General features: G+C 39.3%; 1 protein-coding gene across 4 annotated transcripts in view; it reads right to left on the minus strand.

Moving 5' to 3' along the window:
• FAM13A (family with sequence similarity 13 member A) overlaps window positions 1-23,006 on the minus strand; it is a 357,629-nt gene that overhangs the window by 122,686 nt on the left and 211,937 nt on the right. For all 4 annotated transcript variants that reach the window (XR_003795603.1, XM_029235387.1, XM_029235388.1 and 1 more), the window contains exon 7: window positions 11,543-11,706. Coding sequence is in view for 3 of the 4 variants with exons in the window: in XM_029235387.1 (XP_029091220.1) it covers window positions 11,543-11,706 (164 nt within the window). In the remaining variant the exon portion in view is untranslated. The remainder of the gene's footprint in view (window positions 1-11,542; window positions 11,707-23,006) is intronic.

Here is a 23,006-nt window from a genome sequence, read left to right on the forward strand (position 1 = left end):
CTCAGAACTAATTCATCTTATAACTGAATATTTTTACTCTTTGACCAACATCTCTCCTTTTCCCCAACACCTCAAATTCCTGGCAAGCACTGTTATGCTCTGCTTTTATGAGTTCAACCTTTTCAGATTCCACATATAAGTGAGATCATACAGTATTCGTCTTGCCCTGTCTTATTTCACTTAGCATAACGTCTGTCAGGTTCATCCAAGTTGTCTCAAGTGGCAGAATTTCCCTCGTCTGTGTGAGTCTATGTGTGTATACATATACCATACACACACACACACACACACACACACACACAAGAAATATACAAGCAATGTATATACACACACACACAATGGCATATTATTTATACCATGTTGACTTTATCTCTTCATCCACTGACAGACACTTAGGTGGTTCCATATATTGGCTGTTATAAATAATGCTACAATGAACATGGGAATGCAGATATCTCTTTGAGATACCAATTTCATTTCCTTCAGATACATACCCAGAAGTGGGATTGCTAGATTACATGTTAATTCTATTTTTAAATTTTTTGAGGAAGCACCACACTCTTTCCCATGTGGCTATACCAACTTACATACCTACGAACAACACACAAGGGTTCCTTTTCCTCCACATCCTCATCAATGCTTGCTCTCTCTTGTCTTCCTGATGACAGTCATCCTAACAGGTGTGAGGCAATAGCTCATTGTGGCTCTGTTTTACATTTCCTTGATGATTAGTGATGTTGAGCACTTTTTCATATACCTGCTGACCATTCCTATGTCTTCTTTGAAAAAATGTCTATTCAAGTCCTTTGCCCAGTTTAATTGGGTTAACTGGATTTTTTTTTTTTTTTGCTATTGAGTTATATGAGTTCCTTATATATTTTGGATATTAACCCTTTCTCAGGTATATAGATTGAAATATTGATATTTTCTGCCATTCCACAGTTTGCCTTTTTTGTTGGTGGTTTCCTTGACTGTGCAGAAGCTTTTTAGTTTGATGTAGTCCCACCTGTTGATTTTTGTTTTTGTTGCCTGTGCTTTTAGAGTTGTATCAAAAAAATCACTGCCAAAACCAACGTCAAGGAGCTTTTCCCCAATGTTTTCTTCTAGCAGTTCTACAGTTTCAGGTTTTACATTTAGGTGTTTAATCCATTTTGAGCTAATTTTCAAGTGTGGTGTAAGATACGGGTCCAGTTTCATTCTTTTGCATGTAGATATCCATTTTCCTAACACCATTTATTGAAGAGCCTATCCTTTCTCCACTGTGTATTCTTAACACCCTTGTCAAAGATTAGTTGACTGTATATGCTTAGGTTTATTTCTAGGTTGTCTATTCTGCTCCATTGGTATGTCTCTGTTTTCATACCAATAGCATACTGTTTTGATTACTATTCCTTTGTAACATAGTTTGAAATCAGGAATATGATGCCTCCAGCTTTTGCTTTTTGGGGTCTTTTGTGGTTCCATATAAAGTTCAGGATTTTTTTTTTAATCTGTGAAAAATACCATTGGAATTTCTATAGGAATTACACTGAATCTGTGGATCTCTTTGGGTAGTCTTTTTAAATTATTATTAATTAATTAATTAATTTTGGGAGCTGCACTGGGTTTTCATTGCCGTGTGTGGGCTTTCTCTAGTTGCAGTGAGCAGCAGCTACTCTTCATTGTGGTGTGTGGGCTTCTCATTGCGGTGGCTTCTCTTGTTGCGGAGCATAGGCTCTAGGCATGCGGGCTTCAGTAGTTGTGGTTTGTGGGCTCTAGAGCACAGGCTCAGTGGTTGTGGCACACGGACTTAGTTGTTCCATGGCATGTGGGATCTTCCCAGACCAGGGCTTGAACCTGTGTCCCCTACATTGGGAGGCGGATTCTTAACCACTGCGCCACCAGGGAAGTCCGGGTAGTACGTTTTCATGTGGTTACTTAGCTTCCTTTTCTTTCAATTTGAAAAACACTCTTAGGCCTTTCTTGTAAGGCAGGTCTTGTGGCGATGAATTCCCTGAGGTTTGGTTGGCTGGGAATGTATTCATCTCCCCTTCATTTCTGAAGGACAGCTTTGTCAGATATAGTACTCCTGCTTGGCAGTTTTTTCTTTCACACTTTGAATATATCATCCCATTTCCTCCTGGCCTACAAGGATCATGCCAAAAAATCCACTTATAGCCTCATGAGGGTTCCCTTGTAGGTGATGAATTGTTTTTTCTCTTGCTGCTTTCAGGAGTCTCTCTTGGTCTTTGACTTTTGACAATCTGTATAACATGTCTCAGAGTAATCTTGCTTGGGGTCCTTTGAGCTTCACCTGGATGTTCATATCCCTTTTAAGATTCAGGAAGTTTTCAGCCATTACTTTTTAAAATAAGTTTTCTCCTCCTTTCTCTCTCTCTCCTGCTTGAACTTCTAAGTTGTGTACATTCATTTGCTTAATGGTGTCCTCTAGGTCCTGCACGATTTTGTCACTCTTTTTCATTTTATTTTTTTGTTCCTCCAGCTAATGCTAAATGACCTATCTTCAAGTTAGCTGATTCTTTCTTCTTCATGATCAACTCTGCACTGTTGAAGGTCTCTATTGAATTTTCAGTTCTGTCATTGTATTCTTCAGCTCCAGGATTTCTGTTTGATTGCGTTTATGGTTTCTATTTCTCTATTATATGTCTTGATCTGTTATGTACTGTTTTCCTGATTTTATTTAGCTATCTATGTTCTCTTGCATCTCGATAAGCTGTTTTTAAAAAATTAGTTTATTTACTTTTGGCTGCATTGGGTCTTCGTTGCTGTGCGCGGGCTTTCTCTAGTTGCGGCAAGCGGGGGCTACTCTTCATGGCGGTGTGCGGGCTTCTTATTGTGGTGGCTTCTGCTGTTGCTGAGCATGGGCTCTAAGCATGTGGGCTTCAGTAGTTGTGGCATGCGGGCTCAGTAGTTGTGTCTCGCGGGCTCTAGAGCGCAGGTTCAGTAGTTGTGGTACATGGGCTTAATTGATTTGTGGCATGTGGGATCTTCCCAGACCAGGGCTCGAACCCATGTCCCCTGCATTGGCAGGTGGATTCTTAACCACCACGCCACCAGGGAAGTCCCATGATGAGCTTTTAAAACACGATTTAAAAAAATACTTTTCAGGAAATGTGTCTATCTCCACTTATTAGGTTTGGTTATTGGAGCTTTACTGGTTTCCTTTTGTGGTGTCATGTTTGCCTGATTCTTTATGATATGTGTAGCCTTGTACTTGTATCTGTGCATTTGAAGGCGCAAACACTTCTTCTGGTCTTTTCAGGCTGTTTTTGGCAGGAAAAGACGTTCTTCTTTTAGGTCCCTGAGCTGATGGAACTGCTTCTGGGATCCCAGTTAAGCAGGATTAAAGCCATGTCATAGGGCTGCTGCTGGGTCTGTGGTTGGTGGACTTAGGCAGGTGTGGATCCTATCTGCTCCCTGGAATGGTGCAACTGCCTCCAGGACCTTGGTTAGTAGAGCTGGCACTGGGACAAGGGTCTGCCTTAGGGTCCTCAGACAGTGGCCGGTTACCAGATGTGTGGCTCCTGCCAGGTCTATGGGAGGGCTCCTGCCAGGTCCTGGGTGGGCAGGACTGCCCCTGACCATTGCTGAGAAAGGCAGGAACTGAGTCACGGGACTGCTTTGGGGTCCACAACCAAGTCTGAGGTCTGTATCCCTGCCTCTGGGTATACGGATGGATGTGCCTCTTGCCAGGTTCCTAGGTGGGTAGGACTGCCGCTGGCCCATGGCTGAGTGGGGCTGGTGCTAGCTAGGTCATAGTGCTGCTTCAGAATCCACAGTTGGACCAAGTTAAACAGGCCTGCCTCTGGGGGCTTGGAGAAGCATGTCTGCTGCCAGGTCCCTGGGTAGGCAGGACTAGTCTTGGAGCACAGCTGGTAGGAGCTGGGGCGAGTCACAGTGCTACTTCAGAATCCTCAGTCAGACCGAGGTTGGCAGGCCTGCCTTTGGGGAAATGGACAAGTGTCACTCTTGCTGGATCCTGGGTGGGAGGGATTATTTCCAGATTAAGGCTGAGAGTGGCTGGAGCCAGGTCACAGGCTGCTTCAGGTCTACAGTTGGGACTGAGGTCATGGACCTGTTACCCAAGGCATGGGTGGGCGTGTTTCCTCCCTGGTCCCTTGTGCGGTACTGGTGGTGGAACCAAGGCCAAAGGGGGCTACAGCCGAGTCCACAGGGGAATGGGCCTTTTCCCAGGCCTGTAGCCACAATCATGGAACCATGGTTTGTAAGCCTGTCACCTGGGTGAGGGTAGGTTTTCTCAAAATGACCTTCCTTAGTCTTGGGCTATGCTGGAGTTTTGCAACCTCTTACTTGGATCCCAAAGCTCCCACAAAGGCACTGTTGTCTGTGGATGGCTGCCAAGTTATTGTTGCTGTGGGGGGATATGGGCGGGGCACCTCCTATTCTGTCATCTTGCTGTAAAAATTTTTTAAGCAAATATCAAGACAAAGTCTGACACATGATTGAGTCTTGAAGAGGACACATCTGAAACCAAGATAGTCATGGAAAGTATGGGTTATATGGTGGCTGTAAGTATGAGAAAAAGGCAGCCATAGAGGAGGGTGAAGGGGCTGGAAAGACAGGTAGAGAACAGAGAAAGGATTTTCTTGTAGGCTGGGCACATGTAAGCCACTAAATAGCTCTGAGAAGGAGTATGATCCGCATTTGCAGACGTGGTAAGGAGTAGGGCAGTAATGAGGCAAATACAGACAGTGAGACTGTCCAAGAGCATTCTGGGACTGGCTGGCTATGGATGGGGTAGGGGGCAAGGGAAGGGTCTGTGGTATCTTATGGATAAGCTGACACGTCTGCTAGTTAAGAGTGACATACAATGCGGGATTCTGAATGGGAGATATAGGTCCAGAAATCACTGTATAGAGTTAGGAGTTGAAAACAGAGGCATAGGACCAACTTGTATGAAGAAAATAAATCCAGTAGGTTAGAGGAGTGCAGGAGATGTAGTAATTATCTAGCCACAAGGTGAGGGAGGCCTAAATTACAGTTGAGATCATGGGGGAGAAAATGGGGAAAAGGATGTCGGAGACACTGAAAAGGAAATACTGACAAGATTTGGTGACTTATTATATAAAAGGTTTGAGTCTAGTGGCTGAGAGGATGCAACACATAGCAAAGCTGGAGGGAAAGATGAACACGTGAGTTCTGTTTGGGCACAGTGAGTTTATGGTAAAGGCTGAAGTAGAGATGGCTGCAGGCCCTGGGAACTTAGAACTGAGTTAGGTCCAAGATACTGATTTGAGTATTATCATTCTGTGACTAGATTAGCTGTGGAAGAGACAACAGACAGAGGAGGGAGTACCACTGAATAGCAAGGTGGGAAGGAAAGGGAAGGAATGACACAGTAGGAGGAAATGATACAGGAAACGGGAAAACTTCAGGAACACGTGAAGCGTCACAATACATTCAGTATCATGAAAATTGTTTCCTAAAACGTGCAAAAGTGTGCAAACTATACTTCTGTGTAAATACGCTGAAAGAAGTCTGGAAGAATATATAATTGAACCCATAATAACAGTTATCTCCTGGAGGAGAGGGGAGGGAATTTGAATTGTAGAGCAAGAGAGTCAAGGGGAACTTCAGTCTTATCAGTGGTATTTGAAACTTTTCTAAGAAGAATGTATTCCTCATGTAATTCAAAAGTATTGAAAAATGGAATACACAGACAAAACTTTCAGGATACAACAGTGCTTGCAGGCAGAATATGCTATCCCAGGGAACGATTTGTTTTTACTACACATTGAAAAGAGATTTATTGTAGTTTCCCTCATTTATCTATCAAATTAAGAACACCTCCGTAACATAAGCAAATACATTTTAATTCTATATTCTTCATATTATTTTAGCTAAATGATTGGCATAGTGGTAGCTATTTATTTATTCCTATTACAGAAAATGAAAGCATTTTAATCACTCTTATTTGCTTTATCTCTTTATGTGAGAGCCAAGTACAAAACTTATTTTCATTGTCAATGTGTCTATAGGACACTCACCTACAGGAAAGGAGACCAATGTGTCAGCTTCTGTTGACAGAAGCATACTGGGTAACTTTTCTGCTTTATGAACAATGGACCTATGATTTTCTTTGTGGAACTCCCAAGATGTTGGAGCTTTTCCTTTCTGTTTCTATGTCTCCCTGAAATACCGATCACTTCAATAACTTTTGATTATAGCACATAAACCACAACCTGGAATCATTCCAGGGATGAAAAAACAAAGAGCTTTTTCCCTCTCTACCTTTCTTTCCTTATGAATTGCATTTCAAGAGGACCTGACCTTTATTCCTGCCACCATGCTGGCATAGTCAATGGAAAGTACAAAGGAACAAATTCTCTTAAAATGTAGCGATCGCAGTTCTCTGCAGAGAGCATTTACTTATAACAATAGTGGTATCTCAGCAATTTGCACTCAAGTGACTTTCTTGGTAAAGCATATCCACTTCTCCTTACTCCAACTTTTTTGTGTTTGTATTTTTTTAAACAGTGTTATTGAGGTGTATTTTACATACCATAAAATCCACATTATCAGGCACACAGTTCAGTGATTTTTAGGAACTTTACCAAGTGGTGTGACTATCATGATAAATCAGTTTAGAATATTTTCATTCCCCTAAATAAGGTCCCTCCAGGCATGTACAGTTAATCTCCTGTACATATACAGTCCCTTCCTGGCTCCCCACCCCCTGACAATCACAACTCTACTTTCTGTTTCTATAAATTTGCCTTTTCTGGACATTTCATATAGATGGAATCATACAACATACAGTTTTTCTTGAGTCTTCGCTCTGACTTTATAGAACAAAACTAGAAATTTTCCTTTGGCCTTTAAGAAAATCACATATTTAAGGAAATGCATAACCTTTCAAATAAAACATTACAATAAATATTGTTTAACATCTAAAAGACTCAAAATATTAATCCTCTTCTTTAAGCTCTAAAATTAAATCCTGAAAGTAATGAGTATAGTGCCAGTAACATGAAAAAATAATCATTTATCTATTTCACATGTTGAAATAGATAATAACATAGCTATCCTTGAAGCTTCAAATCATTTTAACATCTTAAACTTTACATACAGATCTTTTCCTTTTCCTTTTTTAGGATGGATGTGTAACTTTCCCTTCCAGGAAAATTTTTAAGTGGCCTGTTTACTAACCAAGTTAACACCTACAGTTTAGTTCTTGTGTAAATGACAAAACAAATATTTTCCTCAGTATTTTTAAAGGAAACGAGATAAGATTATCATGTGTAGGGAGAGGGACTGGAATGTTCCAGCCTTGCCTAAGGGATGCATCTGTCCAACAGTATCCTCATTTCTGTGCGTGCCTCTAACCCACCAAACTTGTGCACTGTAGTTACACGGCGGAGAAGGACAGGCCTTTACTCCTTTGAAGTCAGCATGTCAGATTAGGAGTTATGCCTTTCAGTCTACTGTGAGTTTTGGTAATGCCAGCAGCTGGATTACAAAAAAGAATTATTGACAATATTTTGGAAATTGCTGATGTCAGATTTAGATGATATAAATGGATTAGCTAAATGCCTTTATTGAATGAAGTGAACCTCTCACTAAGCACTTCTGTCCTTGCCTGCGAATCCAGCATAAAACAGCTCCACTGAGCTCTAACAAAATCAAGAGATTGTTATTCCTAAGCTTTTCTCACGAAGCCATTTTAATTATGAGAGAAAGATTCTATGAAGGCTAGAAAAATGATTGTTTATATGATTATATCCTCAAAGCCAATTTTAGACAATTACAGAAATACAGAAAAAAGTTATTCATATAAATAAATAATGTTCCAAGATAAAAGTCAGCCAGTAAGCAATACATGATACTGAGCTCCTCTCTGAATGCTCATTTTAAAATGTGTTACTCCTTTATGCTTTTATTTCTACTGCCACTATCTGAAGAGCAGAAAAACAATGAACACTTGCTGATAAAAATTCACATTTCTATTACATCTCAAGAAGCAATGGGACTATGTTTAAGATTTGAAACTAAGAAGAGAAAAGATCAAAGTCAGCCAGCCTGGGAAAAAATACTGAACAAGGTCTAAACTCTAATAATTCCAAGTTATCAAGAACACACGGTTAGCCAAAATCACTTCTCAAAGCCCTAGATATCAAACCTGTTGTTGAAAAATCATAGGACACTTCATCATTCTGGACATTTCATACCAAAGGTTCTTTCTTGGTTTTATCTTTGTTGTTAACTGATATGGTAGCTCCGCTGAAAATCAAACTGTTATGTATAAATGTGTTGCAATGATTTTATTAAGAAGTGCAAAGAGAATTGCTTTATTTTTTGTTGTGTAAAGTAAATCAAACTTACCAGACCATAGGTCAAACAAGAATAGATTTTGCTGAATTGTTTTTTTTTTCTTTTAATAGGAGCAACTAAAAAATAAATCAATACTATGAAAAGCTCAGATGAATGCTTCTTGCCAATTCCTTGGAAAAGTGTTGGTAAGCCAAAGTAACTATATTTAGAGAACAAGGGCATAGCAAAATACTTAACACTGCCAACCTCTGTGGTTAAGACTGAGGCAATCAATAAACTGTTAAAGAGAAAAATGGAAATTTCCCTAAGAAAAGATTTAGAGAAAGTTGAGTGTGTGCACCAAACACAGGCACACTTCTTTTTTTCTAGCTCAAATTTATGAACTAACCAATAACTTGTTTTAGAAAGCAACTGCAAATGAAAACATCTTCGTAAGTTCATTTTTGAAATAAAAATTGGCACAAGACCTATTCTGCTACTTCAAAGACATATAAAGGAATTAAAAGTTATTTTTAGTTAAATTCATTTTAATGGTCTCCATTTGTCTTTTGATAATTTGTCAATCTATTAAGAGGTATATAAAAATAAAAAAGTAAAAATCTCTGCACAGACACTCCAGATTTATGGATAGAGACAAGAGACTGAATGAGCTTCTGCACGGTGGTGGGTCGCAAGGTTTGACAGGGAGGTGTTGTCCTATCTAAATCTTTACGGTTGCCCAGCGGGAAGAAGTTAGTTCTTTAAGACCGTACTTAAAAAAACAATTGGAAGGTACGGAAGAAATTAAAAAATACTAATATGCATTTGTTTTAACTGGAGATATGCTAACCAGAGGGACAAACGGAGGCCAGAGCAATGTTAGCTGTGCCTTCTCTCCATAATCTCACTTCTTGATTTGTGTCTCAGAAACACACAGGAATTTATAAAATGTAAGTCTGTTTCTATCGTTTTCCTGCTTATATTCCTGTAATCACCCTCCGTCACTTCTAAGAGAAAAATCCAAGCTCCTTAATATGGGGTACAGTTGCTCACGACCTGACCTATTCATCTTCGTCTCTTACCCCACCTTTAGCCCCTCTGCCAGTCTCAGTTCCAAAATCCAGATGTCCTGTCTCCCCGCGGCACTCACAGCTCTCCTCTAAGCTGTCCTCACTGCCCTACGTGTCCTTGCACGTGCGCTTTTTTTCTTCCAGAAGCACCCTTCTCTTGGTTTCCCTGCCCAGTACCTCCACGAATCCCACTAGCCTCAGTTCAAAAATCACCCTCATGGGCTTCCCTGGTGGCGCAGTGGTTGAGAGTCCGCCTGCCGATGCAGGGGACACGGGTTCGTGCCCCGGTCCGGGAAGATCCCACGTGCCGCGGAGCGGCTGGGCCCGTGAGCCATGGCCGCTGAGCCTGCGCGTCCGGAGCCTGTGCTCCGCAACGGGAGAGGCCACAGCGGTGAGAGGCCCGCGTACCGCAAACAAACAAACAAACAAACAAAAAATCACCCTCTTCCTGAAACTTCTGAACTCCGGGTCCCCACCTCTCACACGGCAACCTGCGGACGGTTTTCGAAGAGCCTTAAGAGCGGCACTTGAATGACTTTATCACCTGCCCATTTCACAGTGCCTGGTATGTAACAGGCACTTAGCGAATGTCTATTTAATGATAATTATGGAATTTTTACTCACTTATCCTCTGCCTCCCCAAGTGCAAGGCATATGTCTCTCATTCTCTGAATCCCCAGCGCCCAGCAAGTAAATGCCACACAACTAGATCTCAGTGAAAATTAATAACTGTTGAAGGAACCAACACTGTACCAGCCTCCAAGCTCTCCTCTCGCAATCAAGCCTGCATGCTGATGGAAAATTCCTTTTCCAACATGCCAACTTACCATGGCTCCCATCACCTAACCCTACCCAGCTGGAACTCTCCCTGGTTTCCTGTTACCTGTAGCAGGAAGCGAAGCTTCCCGACCTCAGTTCTTCTGCACAGAAATGCGCTTGCTTTGATCTTCGCGGGTTCTCTTCTCTCCCGCCTTCTTGTCTCAATTCAGGCTTCCCCTGCCTAAGCGAACTAAAATGGTCTCTGGGTCAGTCTACTATGTTAACCTACTTGTTTCTTAACTCCCCCATTTATTAATGAGCTGAAACGGTCTTCACAGGCTTTTTTTTTTTTTTTTTTCCTGTGTGTCTTGCTATTGCCTCCCTCACTAGAACATAAGGTCCATGAACTCCAGGGTCTGGTCGGCTTTGTTCACTGCTGCATCCTCTGTCCTAAAGCACTTTCTGGAAGCAGAGGTCAAGTGCTGAACATCTGTTCAGTGAGGGGCAAGACTGAACAAGAAATAACTGCAGGCTGGCATTCGAGGTCCTCAGTGGCTTGGCCTCACCCCACCTCCCCAGCCTTCTTCCCCACTGATTCCTCACAGGACTTCTGTTTGGTGTGTCCCAAATACACTGTACCTACTCTTGCCTCCTAACTGGGCCCATCTACAAGAGGCTTGCCTTCTTTTTCTTCATATTTAAATTACCTTCATTTTAAAAATCCAGCTCGAACTCCATCTTTTCTATAAGGCAATCCAAAGTGGCAAGCTCTTTAACTGCATTATTTACATAATGTCTTAAAAATCTTTCCATTCTTTAGAGCTCTCTGTCTTATACTTGTAATGACATTTTTTAAATTATAGAAATAGGTTGTCAGTTATAATAAAAGATGAAAAACCTTTAAGAGGAAAAATTCTATATGTGAGGAGTATATAAGATTTAGACCCCATTTTACCTATTTTAAGAAAATTGTATGCCTTTCTCCTCAAGTATACCAAAGAAGTTTGCTTTCAGGTTTAACGTGCAACCTACAGGTTAAAGGGCAACGTTCAAAATCTGTGAGTGAGAATTGGTTCTAGTAACACCTGTGATGTCCACTTTCATTGCAAATAATGTTGACCACTGAACATACTATGAAAAGGCATCTAAAAAAAACTCTTCCAACTGTGAGCCTAGCACAGTCCGACTGACTAAATAATTTGTTTTAATCCATAAAATAAAATATAACAAACTAGGAATGCTTGTGTGATAAGAATGCTTCTGTGATAAAGAATTACTAGTCAGAAATTTTTCAAAAGTTACAGTAGGTTTTAAATAGTTTTACTGATCTGTATCCCGATGACCCCGGTGGTAGATACGTGCAAACATACCTGCATATGCGGGTCTGGGTATCAGCACAGATGATGCAATACATGATGTGTAAACAAAGGAAACATGCTAACCTGGATAGCAATTTGGCAGCATTAGCACCCTCTGCTGAATTCATGTCATCCCAGCAGGAATTTCTCTGACTTAGCTGCAGGCTGACCTGAGGAACGCCATCAGACAGCTCTGGTTGCGGTACCCTGTGGGCCTGAATAGATCCCTCACTCCTAGATTTTGGGATCTAAAAAATAAAATAAAATAAAAAAGAGAAGAATTTTTAAAAGTCTTTCCAATTAAGTTATTGAAGATAATTTTTTCGAATGTATTAATAATCTAATGTATTAATCACACTCCAGAAAAATATCAACCGAGGTATAAAATTGAAAATGCATATAAAAATTCTTATATAGCAAAGGGCACAGTGAAGGGGAGATACCAATATTTCTGAGGGGAACTTTCAAACCATTATGGCCCACACCCCTCTCCTGGATTCTCATACAAATCTTCCCCAGGCCTAACCTCTCCTTAGAATAATTATTCTATGTAATGAGAGATTATGAGAGTATATCAGACTGCAACCTAGAAGGAGAGAAGAAATAGTCAGAAAGAGGCGGAAAAAAAAAAAGGCTGAAAACCACTGAAATAGAGAATGCCAATGTGAGAAAGGTGTCCGGAAATATTTACTACCAACAAGCAAAATACACACCAGTTGGCAAGTTTCTACTGTAATCCTCTGTTGTAGGGCAACGTATGGTGTAATAAATTTTGAATTAAGGAAATAAATAGGAAAAACACAACTTTTTAACTTTTCTTCTATCTCTGGAATCATGGGCAGCCCAAGTGCCAAATGAATACTGGGTGTATTCACTTTTCATATCTGAGGTCTCTCTGACCCCAGAAATACTTTCATGCTCTCTTATTTTAGGTCAGAAAAAATGAGAAAACAACCTATATTCTTTTCCTAAAAATATGTAAAAATCATGTCAGAATTTCAGGAAAGTTTCAAACCCTTGGATCAAAAGTATTCATTACACTGGAAGCTTTTTCTCATCTCTAGGACTTTTCTCTTGCTTGTCCTTTCATCTACAATGTAATGTGTTGATCACTGGCCAGTCACCAACCAAACCAAATCCTAAACTCCTTTGAGGTTGAGATAAGAATCCACTGCCCACAGAGCTTCACTAACTACCCTCAGGTCTAAATAACCTTTCCCAACTCTGAATTCCTGTAACTCACCACCACACAATCTACACTTGATTGCATGTCATCTGATACCGTAATCTTAGTTATCGCAAGTTTCTAGGTCACGTGGCCTCAACCAGATCGCTCCTCCTACCTCGCCCTTCTCTTCTTCTTCTTTATATTATTTGTAACATTTTTACCAAGAAGGCTAGCAAAGTTTTGAACCCATTAATAAATACTTATTGTCAGACAAACACTCTTCAGCTACAAGATATTCCCAAGACACTGACTGACCAAGAGGCTAGGATAATGGACAATTAAAAAGAGTAACACAGACAATTATGGACATAAATATTTAATAAGTTCATACCACTATGAGGATTACATGAAACTAATTTAGCAAAGAGTTACATTTAACACAAAATAAACACTAAATAAAAGCTAGCTTTTATTAATACTGTTGTTATGTAAAATTTGCCCAAATCTGATGGATGCCAATTAATTGTTCAGTTGCATTTCTCTGTAGAGCATTCGTAAGCTCATGAAAATCAAAGGGAAAATTTTTTTAAATTATGAAATAACTATAGCTCATAGCTATAGCTGCCAAGAATACTTCTAAAAGAAATACTCAGATAAACAGCAACACAACATGAAAAGTGTAAGCGTCTGCTATTACATATTTCATAAAGGGGCTCCTTTGGCATGTAATTTTTCATCAAAATAGACATGAAAAATCAATAAAAAACACTCAAAAAGCAGTACGATTTCCAATTAGTTAGCTAAAAAAAAAATCTCACATCCACACATATTTGTTTTAAGATTGAGAGAAAACTAAGAACAGTTGTTTGGCAATATTTCATGGTGTTAAAATAATGACATGACATTTTAGGTTCAGTGATAATTTGGGTTCTAAATTTGACTCAACAATTTACGTAAAAAAATATTCTAAAGTAAAAAAAAGGTAATATGTAGCTTATTCCATCCTGCCAGTTTATATTAAAATAGACTCCATAACACCATAATAGAATTCACATACCAGCAACTACATCAGCTACATTTATCTAAGTGTATTTCCCAATGATTTAATTTCTATAGAAATAACAGACATGATTGTCATTAACCATTAACTTTAAAATATAAACTCATTATTTATACCAAAGGAGTGCACAGAACTCAGCTTGTGCACAGAGCACAAAAATACTGCATGAAGTTTACGAGAACAAAATTGTTAGAAAACAAGTGGCTCGGTAAGTCTAAGATGACTAGAGCTGTGGAATATATACACATTTTTAAAAGGAATGCACAATTTTTCAAGGTGATTAATGATATCTTCTTGAAGATGTACCTTGAAGACTATACATTTTCACTATAGAGATGATGACTACAGGAAAAATTAATAGAGTGAAAACCTGCCGTTTTACTGATGTAATTAATTTTAGTACAAATGTATTAACTTTGAGAAAAAGGAAGAGATCACTTTCTTTACTTTGGCTGGAATTGAGCTTTTTAGGAACACAGAGTTTAAGCCTTGGCGTTATAATGTTGGTAGAGGAGTGGTTTTATTTCTGTGCTTCCAGGTGTCTATTTCGGATTGTATATAGTTCAGTGGCGGACTTTGAGACGGTGTTCAAGGCCCCTTGAACTCTCTGAGGAATATGACACCAGTCGGTCAAAGCCAAGGGTACAAAGCCAAGGGTACAAAGAGACATGTTATTACACTGTGGCCTTAGAGCAGGGGTTCTCACCCAGAGCCAGTTTTGTCTAGAGACATTTTCGGTTGCCATGAACAGGGGTGAGGGTATGTGATATTAGAATCTAGTGGGTAGAGGCCAGAGATGGGACTAAACATTCTATAATGCATAGGACAGCCTGCCATGAAAGAGAGTCATCTGGTCCAACTGTCAGTACAGCTGACGCTGAGAAACCTTGCTTTAAAGGGAATGGGGAGAAGAAATCTGTACGGAGGCAGCTCCTCTCTCTATATACACTTTTCATTTGTCATTGGCATGTAAACATATAACAGGCCCACATCAGCTCTGAGTTTAGCAGGAATGGGCCAAGAAGGCCCAGCAGGCCTGCCTTGTCTACACAAGAGTTGCTAGTGACTCCATGAGGTTCAGCCAAGCTCTGTGGGGTAAGAATTTACTGTAATAAAAATAAAAACCTTACTGTAACAAATGGAGTGAATGTCCTTAGAGAGACCCATCTGCAGCCTCATAATGTGTGGCTACGGTAGGAAAATGGCCAAGGGTTTGGGATACTGACTGGGGTAGGCAGCTTTCTCTTTCTACTGGAGATATGCAGGAGTTTACACCACACTTTGCTCTTTTATTTTAGTGATCTTCATGATAACTTTTGGACTTGAAGGTGAAAACTATGAAAGCACCCCAACCATCTGTGAAAAACATTTTGCTAAGAATTCTGCCATTGGCTGTTTGAGATAAGGATCTATGCACATGCTGTGTGATTTATGTGTACAACTCAAATACTAGCAATCCTAGGAATCTTAAAGCACATTCCGTGCATGTATTTGCAGGTATGGAAGAGTCTAAGAAGTAATTTGAGATACTTCAGTATTTGAGGTGCCAGAGGAATAGAAACAATAGTCTTTGAAAATGTAAAATTAGGAAATATTCTCTTAGATGCTGTTGCTGTTACTGTTATGAACAAACATGTAGTGAGTGAGCATCTACTCTGTGCTAGCACGGTTCCAAGAGATTTACATAAATTAACCCGTTTAATTCTTACAACAACCTGAAGAGGCAGGGACTACTATTATTAGCATTTCACAGCTGAGGAAACTGAGGCATAGTTCAAGTTGTCTGTCCAGTGAGGAAGTGGCAGAGACACAGTTACACCCCAGGGAGCCAGGCCACAGGACCTGTGATTACCACTACTCTCTATAGTTGGTCATATGTTAAACGTTAGAATTGCAAGAAGATAAGGCAGTTTTGGATAAAAGTCACATTATATCCCATAATGCAACCCATTTTCTTCTTTTTGGGGGGGCATTAGTAATTAAAACTTTCTTTAAATTTATCTCTCTGGCATCCACTGAAGCATTCTAGCAATATAATTTTAGGGGGAAGAAACTGAGTATGAGGAAACTATATGGGAAATGTGTTCATTGTAGTTTATTTATAATAGGCCCCAAACGTAACTATTCTAAATAAATTACTATAAGGTAATTATGGTACATGTATATGATGAAAGAATATTCAGTCATTCAAATATCTACAAAGTTTTTAACAGGACTGTGAAATAATTTTATGATATATAATATAGAATGAGCTCAGTTAGCAAATATAAATGTACAGTCATAGTTATACACACACACACACACACACATATATATATATGTGTATGTGTATATATATATGTATATATCTCCAGTAATGCTTGGAACATCACCATACTTGAAATATACGTGATACAAACTCATGGTTACCAAAGGGGAAAGGTAGGGATAAATTAGGACTTCGGGGTTAACATACACACACTACTATATATAAAATAGATAACCAAAAAAGACCTACTGTATGAAACAGGGAACTCAATATTTTGTAATAACCTATAAGGGAAAAGAACCTGAAAAAGAATATATATACATTATATATATGTTTATACCTGAATCACTTTGCTGTACACCTGAAACTAACACAACATTGTAAATCAACTGTACTTCAATTTAAAAAATTAAAAATAAATCAAAAAGAAAACATACATGAATAAATTTCAAAGGCCAAAAATCAAATTCTACCACAGTCAACACTATAAAGGTTTATAATAAGGTCTCATCTTTAAAAACTGAACAAAGAATCCAGCACTTGAAAAACATGCTTACGATACCAGACTGATTTACCCTGATACAATGATCTGACTAAAAATAAAAGACATAGGAAAATAAGACATAAAGAAAATAATGTGTGCCTTAATATTTATCCATATAAATCTGTCACTGCGAGGGCACAACAGTGCCCTCTGTCCCATGGGCAAGTGTTGGGTGGGAGCTGTCTGCCCTGCAGGACTGAAACAGAGGAATGGCAGGTGAGTCAGAAGCAGGAGGGACTCAGTTTACTGGACGGGGACCAATCTCTCTGAAATTCGTAGCTCTCTTTCCTTTGTGTAGGTGAATGTTTCCTGATTATTATAAGATTCTTCCTAGAAAAGTGATGTGCATAACAGATTCTTCCTAGAAAAGTGATGTGCATAACAGTAATTTAGTATACTATTATGAAATAGTATTGTTAATACTTAATTTTTAAAAGTTTAAGCGAAACAAACTTTAATGTTTTGGTCTTAGGAGTCACCCTAACCACTGGCCAGGTGCTGTGCTTGCATTTTGAAATGACAAAAACTGTAAGTCTGTTCTTTTCATCGTCAGGTACTTTGGGAGAAGATTAGAATAGGGCAGAAAATTATATTCAAGGCTCAATGATGAAGGAAAATTGTGATAGCAGGATGAAAGCAGAAAAGTTCATTTCTAACATTTAGAGTTTCTAAATAAAGTTCACTAGACCTCCTCAATATCCTTGACCTTTGCTGTCTTCCATTTGTCATTTGTGTGGAAGAGGACAAAGCCTCTTGCTTTTTCTTCATGCTCATTAAACTCAATGGTGAGATAACTAAGTACCAGAAAACAGATGTTTAGCTCTGATTTTTTTTTTTTAAAGAAGACAGGCATTTCTAGCTTAAAAAATTAGAAAAAAAAAAAAGTCTCTAAATTAGAAAAAATTGAAATAAGAAAAATTTTAAAAAGGCCTTTGTTTTTGCTCAAAAATCTTTACATTTTGCTTTTCAAAAGTGAGGCTTGTTTACTAAATGGCAGCAATCAATTCTCCTCATAAATAACTTGGTCAGTCTATTATGTGCCAGCCACAGTGCTAGCTAATTAATGTCCCAGTGGGCTTTTTTTTTTTTTTGAGCAAGTTATTAACATGCTTTAGGAAATTAGTTGTAACTAATTAAAATCTCACCTTGATCTCAATTTTAGAGTGGATCTGTACTTAGCATAAAATCATTTTAACTAAGTTTGTTAGGAAAATTACTCACAGGTGAAAAGACAAAAATTTCACAATTAAAGAAAAAGTTTATCTTGAAATATAATAGATCAGATTAATTATGGTTTCACAGTGTGGCTCAAGCAAGTAACAAACCTCTTAGCATATGACTTTCCTCAACTCTTTCCTTCTCACCTCCTCACTCCTCTGCAAAAGCTAAATGCCAACACAGCAGAAATTTTTGTCTGTTTTGTTAACTGCTGTAGCCCCGCCTCCTAGAGCTGTACCTAGCAAAATAGTAGGGGACCATTACATGTTCCTATAATGAATAAATGAACAAATGAATAACCGAACAAACTAACTGGTAGATTCTACCTTCCTTTCAGAAGTACTGATGCCATGAAGCACATTAATTCCATTGTGTAAGCATTATTCTTATTCTGAAAGTTTCCTCTATATTCAGTTTCAAAATCTCTAAGTCAGTTTTAAAAAATAGCTATGGTACAGAAATGGGAAGAATCCGAATTTACAGAGCATAGGGATTATTAACGCAAGATCGGGGCTGGAACCTGTCAATACATTTACTTGGACTAAGTGGCCCCATGGTAGAGCCATCTGTCCTGGGACTTAGGCTCAAGTAAGTCTCACCTTTTAGAAGCTGCTCATAGATAAATCTGTACATGGCAGAAAGGTGAGGCCTCTTATTAACATCAACACAGTCCCATCTATTTTACAAAGTCACCTGTTCAAGTTCCTAACTTCAGGTCTTTCATCAGAAAACAATTCAGGCCAAAAGTAACTGTGTAAACTGAGCAGTTTAGAAGTTAAATAGAAGATTTCTACAGAGTTTCTTTCTATTAATAACATAAAAATTTGCTTTGAAAATTTTGATCATTTATCTCTGATGATCAAAACCAATGATCAGTCAATGGGAATGTTTGCCATCCAATCCCAAATGCAATCCTTTGGCCTCAAAAGTTCTTGCTAACTTAGAGGACATGATTACACAGGTGATGGGGCCTTAAAACAAGATGTTCTCTGGAAGCTTGTTCCAAACGGACACTACTGACACTAGCTGGAATGCCGTAAGCAGTGCTTCTTGCCCAGGGGTGCACACTGGAACATCCTTTGGAGATTTAAAAAAAGTGGTATACTTGCTAAAATTCATCCCATCACCTCACTTCCCATTCCCAGGGAATACATCTGAGTTGCATCCTGGGCAGGTGAATTTTTAAAAAATCCTTAGAATAATGTGTGCTGCTGATTCAGAGTTTAAAAATTTGTCAAGTAAATAATTTCTCTTTGAGGTTTTTAAAAATTAGAGCTAAGGTGAAAAAATAAACTTAACATTAAATAACTGAATTGCTTGATCACAGCTGGTCATGGTTATGCAAGAAAAATTAGGTGGAAAATTCAGAAATTAAATGATTATTTTAGAACCACTCAGTTTTAGAGTTGACGAGAGGTCTACTCCAATCCCTTCATCTCAGAAATGAAATCCAGGGGCCCAGAGAACTGACATGATTTGTCCAGAGTTGTATAGAGAGTGGGAAACTTGGCTGTTAAAATCCCTTTCTCCTGACCGAAGTGAAGGTGAGAAATAAAGTAATAAACTGTAAAATCCAGGGCAAACTAACAATTAATGGTAGTGCAGGGCAGCAACACACCTCCTGTGGCCTGGAAGGAAAGCAGATGGCAACACGTAGGCTGGGAGGCCCACACTGCAGCCATGGGGAGCTGTAAGCTGAAGCGTCCTGGGTCTGTGGTGACCTCGTCGAGCCTCATTACCAGTCCTGGCCTGACTTACAGGTTTTGTTCATTTGAAGGAAATATATTTCTATCTTGTTTAAGCCAATGTTGTTTGAGGTTTATTTATATGCAAGAACACCTAATCCAAACTGATGTAAGATTTTGCTCAAATGCTGTCTTATCAGTGAAGGCTTCTCTGTCACTACAGAATAAATAGCAAAATTCTCCCTTATGCCCCACGCCCCATTTGCCTGACCCTGCTTTATTTATTTCCATTGTACCCAATACCATCAAACATACTGTATATCTACTTATGTGTATTTATTTGTTGTCTTTTCCCCCTAACCAGATGTAAGTTCCATGAGGGCAGGAACTTTGGTTTGTGTTGCAAACACTGTGGGATGGAGGGAGGGTGAAGGAAGGGCATGCCTCACTCTTAAAGGGAAATCCAACTGCTTACTTTTGTTGCAGGGAAGTTAGGGGAAGTGGTCTTACAGCTGTGCATCCATGTACGCAGCCAAGGAAGAGAAGGAGACTAGATCTCGGGAGACCACTAGCAGTCTTGACCACAGACTTAAAGAAATAAAGGAGTGTCTCAGGAGGATGTCTGGGGAGCAGCATTCCAGCTGGAGAGCAGTGCAGAGGTCCTGAGGAGGAAGCATGATTTCCAAGTCTGAGGAACAGCAAGGAGGCCACTGCGGCTGGCTGGAGACAAGTGAGAACAGTGGCAGGAGGTGAGGTCACTGAAGTAGCAGAGGGCCCAGATCACGGAGACCTACAGGCATTTTAAGGACGTTGGCTTTTACCCTGGGCGGGGGTGGGGGGGTACTTTTAGAAGGTGTTAGAGAAGAAACATGCCTGACTTTCATTTTGAAAGGATCCTTACTGGTACAGCGAGAAGACTGTTGAAGGGTCAGAGTGATTAAAGGAGACCAAATAGGAAGTAACTGAGATGCTCGTGGGCTTGGATCAGGGAAACGTTGCGATGACACCAGATTCTGTATATATTTTGAAGGTGGAGTCAACAGGATTTGCTGATGCACTGGACAGGAGGGAGGAGTCAAGGATGACTCCAAAGTTTTTGGCCTGAGCACTGAAAGAATGAACTGTATCATGGAGTTGGAAAAGACAGCAGGAGGTACAGATTTTGGCGAGTAAATCAGGAGTTTATTGCTCTGGACATGCTAAATTTGAGATGCACATAAGACAGACAAGTGGAGATGTCATGTAGACAGTTGGATATAGGAGTTGGAGTTGAGAAGCGTGAACTGAAAATACAAATTTGCAAGTCATCTATATGTAGGTGGTATTTAAAAACCATATAATTGGAAGAGATCACCTAGGGAGTGAATCTAGATAGAGAAGGGAAGAGGATTAAGAACTAATCCCCAGAGCACTCAAGCTTAGAGAGGCAAGACTCAGCGTGACTGAGGAGTGGACAGTTAGAGGGAAGAACCAAGAGAGTGTACTGAAAGGCAAGGGGAAAGGGTTTCAACAAGGAAGGAATAAATACAGTTACCATATAACCCAGCAATTCCAAAACATATGTCCACATGAAGACTTGTACATGAGTGTTCATAGCAGCATTATTCATTCTAGCCAAAGGCTGGAAACAACTCAAATGTCCATCAACCGATGAATGGATAAGTAAAATGTGTATATCCATACAATGGAATGTTATTCAGTAATAAAAAGGAATGAAGCACTGATTCAACCGAGCTGAATCTTGAAAACATTACACTGCGTGAAAGAAGGCAGACACAACGGAAACATACTGTATTATTCCATTTATATAAAATGTCCAGAACACATACATCTACAAAGACAAAAAGTAAATCATTGGCTACCAGGGACTGAGTGATGGGAAGTGACTGCAAACGAGTATGGGGTTTCTTTCTGGGGTGATGAAATGTTTGGGAATTAGATAGTGATGATGGTTGCACAACTAAGTGAATACACTAAAAATCATTGAATTGTAATTTTAAAGGAGTGAATTTTATGGTATGCAAATTATATCTCAATAAAGCTTTTTAAAAAAGGAAGGAGTGACCCAGTGTGTCAAATGCTGCCAACAGGGTGAATAAGATGAAAATTAAGACCTGACCACTGATTGTGGCATCATTTGACAAAAACTGTTTCACTCTGTAGTAGGATGGATTAGAGTGGTCCCAAAGAGAATAGAGAGGAAGTGAAACAGCAAGCTTATATAATTCATTGAGGAGTTCTGTTGTAAGGAATAGCAAAGGAAATGGGTGAAGGCTAACTGTGGCTGTAGAGGCGGGGTGTTGGAGTCAAGGGAGAGGTTGTTTTGTTTTGTTTTTTTCTGGTAAGATGGGAAATATAGTATATTTCTATGCTAATGGGACTGGTTCAGTGGACAGACAAAAAAAACCCTGATGACCCAAGAGAGAAGGAAGGGGTAGAGAATTCAGGAAGCAAAGTTCTTGAGGGGGTCAGAGGGTATGGGATCTTGTCCACAGTGGAAGGCTTCTCTGGGAGAGGAGCAAACACAGCACATCTCCTGTGACTGGAAAGAAGGAGAGAACACGGTACAGGGGCAGATACTGGCTGAATGTGAGGACAGGTGGAGAGTCTCTCTGGATGTTCTTAGTCAAATGAAAATCAGGTCATGAATGGTTGCAAAGGGGGATGATGGAGGTTAAGGACCAAGGAAATGGTATGAAACAGAGTTTAAAAGAGAGGGAAGAGTGAAAAAACTGGGGAGAGGAGTAGGACTGCCAGCAAAATGAGGACCATTTGAGGATGGTAATCACACATTTAAAGTGAGACATCAAGCCCAAAGTTAGCAGATGGAAGGAAATAAGAATGATCAGGGTAGAATTAAACCAGACTAAAAAGATAACTGAAAAGATCAATGAAACTAAGAGGTAGATTTTGGAAAAGATAAGCAAAACAGACAAACTTTTAGCTAGACTCACAAAGAAAAAGAGAGAGAAGATTCAAATAAACAGAAGTGAAAGAGGAGATGTTACAACCGATCCCACAGAAATACAAATGGTCATAAGAGACTACTAGGAAAAATTATATGCCAACAAATTGGATAACCTAGAAGAAATAGGTAAATTCCTAGAAACATACAATCTACCAAGATTGAATCACGAAGAAACAGCAAGTCTGAAGAGACCAGTTACTAGTAAAGAGATTGTTCAGAGGATTTTGATTACTGATTCAAACAAAAGTCCAGGACCAGATGGTTTCACTGGTGAATTCTACTAAGCATTTAAAGAATTAATACCAAACCTTCTCAAACTCTTACAAAGAATAAAAGAGGAGCCAACACTTCCAAGGTCATTTTACAAGGACAGCAAACCCTGATACCAAAATCACACAAGAACACTACAAGAAAAGAAAATTACAGGCCAATATCCTTAATGAACATACATGTAAAAATTCTCAACAAAGTATTAGCAACAATACATTAAATTTAACAATACATTAAAGGGATCATACACCATGATCAAATGGGATTTATTCCATGGATGCAGTGATGGTTCAACATCAGCAAATCAATCAATGTGATACACTATATTAACAAAATGAAGGACAAAATTCATATAATATTCTCAATAAAGAAAAAGCATTTCTCAAA

This window comes from Monodon monoceros, unplaced genomic scaffold (assembly GCF_005190385.1).
Source record: "Monodon monoceros isolate NGI ecotype Baffin Bay Population unplaced genomic scaffold, NGI_Narwhal_1 Super_Scaffold_20, whole genome shotgun sequence".
Lineage (NCBI taxonomy): Eukaryota > Metazoa > Chordata > Mammalia > Artiodactyla > Monodontidae > Monodon > Monodon monoceros.